This window comes from Tupaia chinensis, unplaced genomic scaffold (assembly GCF_000334495.1).
Source record: "Tupaia chinensis unplaced genomic scaffold, TupChi_1.0 Scaffold000303_1, whole genome shotgun sequence".
In the NCBI taxonomy this organism is placed as follows: Eukaryota; Metazoa; Chordata; class Mammalia; order Scandentia; family Tupaiidae; genus Tupaia; species Tupaia belangeri.
In genome coordinates, this window is record NW_006159793.1 from 1,604,355 (window position 1) to 1,611,463 (window position 7,109).

Consider the following 7,109-nt stretch of genomic DNA (forward strand, 5'->3'; position numbering starts at 1 on the left):
AAAAAAAAAAAAACTCATGCCGGGTGCGTGTGCGTGCGTGCCCAAAATCCCAAGAGGAGAATAGAGAAGGGACTACGGCATAGCCATCCCCACTGCAGAGCGACTTCTCAGTTTCTGTCTCTCTGTCTCTCTGGCAATAGCATGCACCCCATAGCAAAAATCTCTCTCGTAAAAAAACAACAGATGCGGACTCCCCCGCCGGCACTCTGACTGCGTGCTCAGGGCTGCCCTGGACGCTGTGCCTTCCTAAGCTCCTGCTGTGCAGTGGCGTCTGGAAGGGCTGGTGTCCATGTGCAGGTGGCGGGGTTGCCAGGAGACGTGATTGAAGCCATGTCTTACTGCAACCCTGAGTGGGCTGTTTCTCCTCTCGGAGCCTCAGTGCCCCCTGCAATGGGCTTGAGAAGAAACTTTGCCTCCCAGGTGCGATCTGCAAGCCTGAGCCTGGAGGAATGGTCGGTACCCCCAGGGCTAGAAGGTGTCCCTGCTTACCTCGGGGTCCTCCTTCAGGAAGCCCACATTGCTCTTCCTTCTGGCCGCTCCACCTGGACCTTTCGCGGGTTCCCCCTCCCTGCTCACCTTTCTTCCGGGCCCTTTCTGCTTCTCAGGTAAGACTCGGACCAAGGACAAGTACCGCGTGGTCTACACCGACCACCAGCGCCTGGAGCTGGAGAAGGAGTTCCATTATAGCCGCTACATCACAATCCGGCGGAAATCAGAGCTGGCCACCAATCTGGGGCTCACTGAACGGCAGGTGAGTAGGTCCTTCCTTTGCAGGAGCAGTGCAGGGAGACTGATCTCCGGGCTGCTAGGCAGATTACGGAGCTCCATAGAGAGAACAAAGAGGTTGCCTCTCTATACCACGGTCACACAGCACAGCAGTTATTGGGCTGTTGACAAACTCCCCTCAAGGAAATCTGATATCCCTGCTCCACAAATAGGAGAATAAGAGGGGTCTGATTAGCTAGGCCACAATAGGCTATGATTGATGCTGTTCAAGTCTAAAATGGGGAGCAGACCGGGCAGAAGGACAGAAGGCTTCCTGGAGGAGGAGTGCTAGAGCATGGCCTAGGAAGGTAGAGGGGAGAAAGGTTACAGGGAAGGGTGTCTCGAAGGTTAGGGGGCAGGTTCTCGAGGGGGAGAATGTGTTCTGGGTCCATGAGGTCCGGGTACCTGGAGCAGGAGGGAGGCCACAAACACTGTGTGGAGAAAGGTGAGCTCCCGTTCCCTGAGTCCCCAGCACCTACCCGTCTCTGCTCCGACCTTCAGGTGAAGATCTGGTTCCAAAACCGGCGAGCGAAGGAGCGCAAAGTGAACAAGAAGAAGCAGCAGCAGCAGCAGCCCCCACAGCTGCCACCAACCCATGATGTCACCCCCACCCCCACTGGACCGCCCCTGGGGGGGCTGTGTCCCAGCAGCAGCAGCCTCCTGGGCACCGCCTCCCCGATGCCTGTCAAGGAGGAGTTTCTGCCATAGCCCCCTGCCCGGCCTTGAGGCCAGGGGCCCAGGAGACCTGGTCTGAGTCCCAGCTCTGCCACTGGCCTTCTGGGTCACTGGGGAGGCATTACCTTTCTACCCCGTGTCCCGTGGCCCACCTGTGCCTTAACCTGCTGTGGGAGAACCTCTTCCAGCTCTTGCGCCCTGGGCCTCAGGGGATAAGGAAGTCTGGGCAGCATCTTGAGCCCAGGGGTGCAAGGGCACCGAGACAAGGCCCAGCCCCACCATCCCCTTCGTAGGTTCATGTGGGAAGCTGCCCTGCAGGGATCAGACTGACCCTGGGGACAGGGGCAGTGTTAATATGGTCAGCTCACACCCGCCTTTTTCTGCAGCCACCCCCGTCCAGCTCCCATGCCAGCAAGTCCTAGGCCCTCCCCAGCCCGGATGCTGAGCCCAGAGCCCATGGGGCTGAGCCTGAGCTGGTGCTGATGACACCTGCTGGGGTGCCTGTACCCTCGCTGCCTTCTCAGTGAGGCCTCCAGGTAGAGAGGGAGGCCCTGGAGGGGAGAAGGGGCAGAGTCCACCCTGCCGGTCTCTGCCACCTCACATCAGACTGTCCTTCGGGGCCCGGGGCCCAGGGAGCCCCCAGAGGACTTTCTCTGGACCAAGCAGCACTCACAGCTGGACAGGGTGTTGTACATAGAATGGAATCTCTTGGATGCAGCTTCAAGAATAAAATGTTTCTCTTTTCAAAAATGTATAAAGATTTTTATGCATACTATTAAAGAAAAATCTTTAAGAAGGAAAAAAATATCTTAAATCATCCTCACCTTTCCCCTAACTATTGCAAGTTCCCTTCCTATTTTTGTGGCCTGACAAGGTCACCTATAGAATGTTTGAAAGATCGAAACAGGATATTGTTTTTTGTTTTCATTTTTTGTGTTTTTTGGGGAGAGGTTTTTGCTATAGGACGTGTGCACTTGCCAGAAAGACAGAGAGACAGAGAAAACGAGATATCACCCCCATCAGACTGTCCTTCGGGGCCCGGGGCCCAGGGAGCCCCCAGAGGACTTTCTCTGGACCAAGCAGCACTCACAGCTGGACAGGGTGTTGTACATAGAATGGAATCTCTTGGATGCAGCTTCAAGAATAAAATGTTTCTCTTTTCAAAAATGTATAAAGATTTTTATGCATACTATTAAAGAAAAATCTTTAAGAAGGAAAAAAATATCTTAAATCATCCTCACCTTTCCCCTAACTATTGCAAGTTCCCTTCCTATTTTTGTGGCCTGACAAGGTCACCTATAGAATGTTTGAAAGATCGAAACAGGATATTGTTTTTTGTTTTCATTTTTTGTGTTTTTTGGGGAGAGGTTTTTGCTATAGGACGTGTGCACTTGCCAGAAAGACAGAGATAGACAGAAAACGAGAAATCACCCCCATGCCACAATCCCTTCTCCATTCTTCTCTCAGGATCTTGAACACGCACGCACACGCACACATACCCAGCGTGAGTTTAAGCCACTGGGTCTGGGATTTGAACCACAGTCGACTACCTGGGAGTCCAGTGACGTAGCTATTACACCATCTGCTGGTCCCTCAAACAGGGTATTGTTAGAGTGAGTCTATGAGACTATGACAGAATCTGGGATCGTTTTATTGAACAGAATCATCAGTCACAATTTATCAGTCCTGGATTTTTCAGATATTTCAGTTCAGGTTTTTCTCTCAACCTAATAATCCCTGGACACCCCACCCCACTCCATTGCCAGGCGTGGTTAGACCTGGGACACACACAGTCCTTGCCACCTGCAAGTCCGCAGTCCAGTGGGGAACGCTGCAGTGTATGCAGATGACACTCATGTAACAGGATTAGGGCCACTCAGAGCTGTGCTTTGGGCCGTAAGGGAACCGGGGCACCCAGGGAATGCAGAGTAGGTTCTTAGCTTACCCTAGAAGGCTTCCTGGAGGCTGTAATGTTCGGACTGAGACATAAAGCGGGTGGGTGCTGGTCAAGCCAAGAAGCGAAGAATAGTAAAATGAACATGAGCAATATCATGCATACAATACTGTGTTCATACTGGTATCATTGGTCATGTTGGTTCAATATCATGTTCAATAAGATATCATTGAAAAACTTCCTGGGTAAGGCTGCTGTCCCGTGCATCGGTGGGCAGGAGCCTGCTTCCTCTCCCTAGAGGCCTGTGGTGCCAGCTGCCTGCCCCTCTATTGACTGTTCTGGGAGGCGGCCAGGCCATAAAAAGTGTGCCCGCCACCGCCCTTTGCTCCTGGGCATAGATAACAATGCGCAAGGTGGATCTGGTCCTGGCATGCGCCCTGAAGGGCAGCAGGCACTTTTCTCTCCTACTGGTGGCCACCATCAGTGGACACCTAAGGCCTGGGATCCAGGCGGTTCCAGAGGGAAGGACAGGATTTCAAGAGCAGAGGGAGAAGAAAGGTGGAAAGGTGGCCAGTGCTGAGTGAAAGTAGTTTTCTGAGCTTCAAAACATTTCCTGTGTGACCTTCTGCTAACTGCTTCCCCTCTCTGGGCCTTCATTTCCCTATCTGTCAAACTGGGGAGCTGGTCTACCAAAAAGGAATACCTCCTTCGGGAAACCCTGAACTCCGTTCTTGGGGGGAGAGGCCTAGTGGTGTATTAGCACATCAAGGCCCTGACATGCTCTGAATCAAAGAAATCCTTTGAATTTTCTTCAGCCCTGTATTCTTCCTGCTTCACTGCCCAGGAAGCCCCTAGAAGCACCTGCCAGTTTCAGGTAGGGATGCCCTGGGCTGGAGGGCCACACCGTCTCTGTGACTCAGTGTTTAGCAGCAGATTTTGCCATTAGATGGCCTGGGTTCCAACGTACCCACCTCCAAGACGGCAGGCAAGTTACTTAGCTTTTCTGAGCCTCAGCCTCCTCATTTGTCAACTGGAAATACAATACTCTGATCTTAGAACTGTGTTTAGCACAGGGGCCAGCACGTAGTATGTGCTTGTGTTTTAGCCACCTGCTCACAGGGCTGTTGCATTTCCATGTGAGTTGCTGGCAGCCCGACTGATGCTTTTACCACCTACACCCCCCGGTACTGAGGACAGACGGTGGCTGCAAACACCCGAGGCAGGACAAGACTATCCCCCACCTCAGGAAGACCTCCACCTGGCAGGAGATCAGTGGCCAGGCCTGGCAGGCCTGGGCAAGCTGCAGCTTTGTCCACGTGGGATGTCTGGGGGTTGGCTGGGGCCCATGCATTGGATTGATGATCACCTGTCATTTTGTGTTTGAGCTCCTTGCAAAAGGCTGACATCTAAGACAACTTCCAAGCTGTGTGATGGGCAGCCTGTGCCTCGTGAGTTCCCTGTCATCCCAAGAGTTCCACTAGAGGATGGGGTGTTGTATGCCTCAGGAACGGGACCCCTCAGGTCCTGCAGGCACCCCAGAGCTAAGTGCTCCAGCTGTCCTGTCAGGAGTGGTGCATGCCACGTTGCAAGAGTCTCTACTGCCCCCAACCGCACCTCCTCGTGCTGGGTGGTAGGCCCAGGCTCAAGGTTTAAGAGTCAGGAAAACACCTGGCCTGGCTCTCAGAATTGTGCACATGAGCCCTATGTTTTACAGACAATTTCAGGTGGCCCATGGACCCCTACCCCCACATCGAGAGCCTTAATCTTATGGAGGAGCCAATGCCATCATTTACTGCAAGAGACTGGTGTGAGTGGAGGAGAGCAGGCCAGAGCGCAGCTCTTGGGAGGGACTTGGGGCTGGGAGTAGAATGTCCTGGGAGGAGGTCTCCAGCACCCAGGGTGTGTGTGTGTGTGTGTGTGTGTACACGTGTACATGTGTGTGTGTGTAATGGGCTTTGATGTTGGAGACAGGGACACGTGTGTGTACACGTGTACATGTGTGTGTGTGTGTAATGGACTTTGATGTTGGAGACAGGGACATAGGGAAGCTGCGGAGCTCTGAGAAAACCTTCCTGGCTCTGGGCGGGTGGAATGCCCAGCCAGGGGAACACAGGACCAGGATGTCAAGGTGGCTTTGGGGGGCATCCCGTCCCAGCGAGGCTGCTCCGGAACTACTTTCTCTGAATCACAACAGATGGGCTAGCAGTCTGGAACCTCATTTTTCACAGTCACCATTCCCTGGTGTAACAAAACACATGCTCTAGATAAAATCCGAACATTTAAGCAAATTAAAAGTGTTTATTTATATGCATTTAAAAATATCTCCCTATATAATAAAAGGAAGCACATTTTCATCTCGCACTTTTCTTAAATCAGCACACACCACCATTTCACTCCTGGCTTGATGTGAGAACGGGAGAGCAAGGAGGGAGGGGAAGGGCGGCTGAGTATTGGCCATCTGGATTCCTAAGTAGTCATTTTGCCTTAGTCATTTCCAAGTAGTACCCAAACCCTCTCTGGAACGAGAGGGGACAGTGGTGACAGCAGTTGTCAAACGCGCTCTGTCACTGAACTCCTGGCCAATTGTAGGATCGTAAAGCGGGGACTTCAGTGGGTAGACTGACTCACGTGGACAGCGCCTTCCAGAAGATCTTCAGTTTCGCTTGTTTTACAAAACGTGCAGGCTTGCCCAGCCAGGGCTGTGGTGCTGGGGAGGGGCTGAGGTGCCACCTGGAGGGAACAGCCTGGGTGGGGTTAGAGTCCTGGATTCCAAATGCGACCCTGCCTCTACCTCACTGAGTGACTGTGAGTTACCGAGTCAGCCCCCCAACCTCAGTTTCCCCATTTGCGCCCCGCAGCTCCAGCGTCTGCTTCTGATGCCAGTGGTCACCGCGTGATGAGTTTGCTCAGGGGAAGCTAAACTCCAGCCCTGTTTCCTTCTCCGCCCCCAGGGCTGGGGCTGTGAGGTGGGGAGTGAGGGCATGAGGAAGTCGCCAGACAAGCCCTCGTCCTCACAAGCCCTCGTCCTCCCGCCTCTGAGCCGGCTGCCTCCCCCTCCTCCCTGCCTCTGCCCTGCTCTGTGCCTTCAGAAGGTCCAGGGAACTGAAGTGCCAGGGGGATGGGTGGGGTACACCCTGCCCCAGCCTCCTTGCATTCAGGAGCCCTGGCTTCTGCCTCTCCCTGGGCATGGTCCCGTGGCTTTACCAGAGACTCAGAGCTTGGTGTGCCCTTGGGCCTGTGACGTCACTCCTCTGGGGTAGTTTCCTTAGGTATAAGTGGGAAGCACAAGCCTGTGTTCTCAAGCTGTAGGAAAGAATTAAAGATTAATGATTGGTTGGGGCTACCCGGTGACATGGTGGTTGAGATGCTGGACTTCTACATGACCAACTGTTAGAGTTCTGGATCTGGTGGCTTAAAATCACACCAGGTGCATCTGCGTGCGTGCCCCAAATCCCAGGAGAAGAATGGAGGAGAAGGGATTGAGGCGTGGCCATTCCCCTGGGAAGTCATTTCTCACTTTCCCTCTCTCTGTATCTCTCTGTCTCTCCCTGTCTCTCCAGCAAGGACATGCACCCTATGGTGAAAATCTAAAAATAAATAAGTAAATAAAATTAGTGACTGGCTACAAAGGTCTATCATAATGCACACAGTAGGGCTCAATAAATGCTCCTTTTCACCTTCATGGCTGCTCATGAGCGAGAGAGAGGGCAGAGGAGCCCCTTTTCTCCTGGGTCTGGAGAGGCCCTGGCCTGCCTGCCTGCCCCCTGCAGCCCGG

At 53.3% G+C, this 7,109-nt stretch overlaps 1 protein-coding gene across 1 annotated transcript in view; it reads left to right on the forward strand.

The window, feature by feature from the left end:
• Positions 1–1,473, forward strand: part of CDX1 (caudal type homeobox 1) — a gene marked incomplete at its 5' end in the record, with an annotated part of 21,216 nt that extends 19,743 nt beyond the window's left edge. The window contains 2 exons of the mRNA XM_006150902.1: positions 606–751; positions 1,267–1,473. Of these exons, the coding sequence (XP_006150964.1) occupies positions 606–751; positions 1,267–1,473 (353 nt within the window). The remainder of the gene's footprint in view (positions 1–605; positions 752–1,266) is intronic.
• Between the last annotated feature and the right edge of the window lie 5,636 nt (positions 1,474–7,109).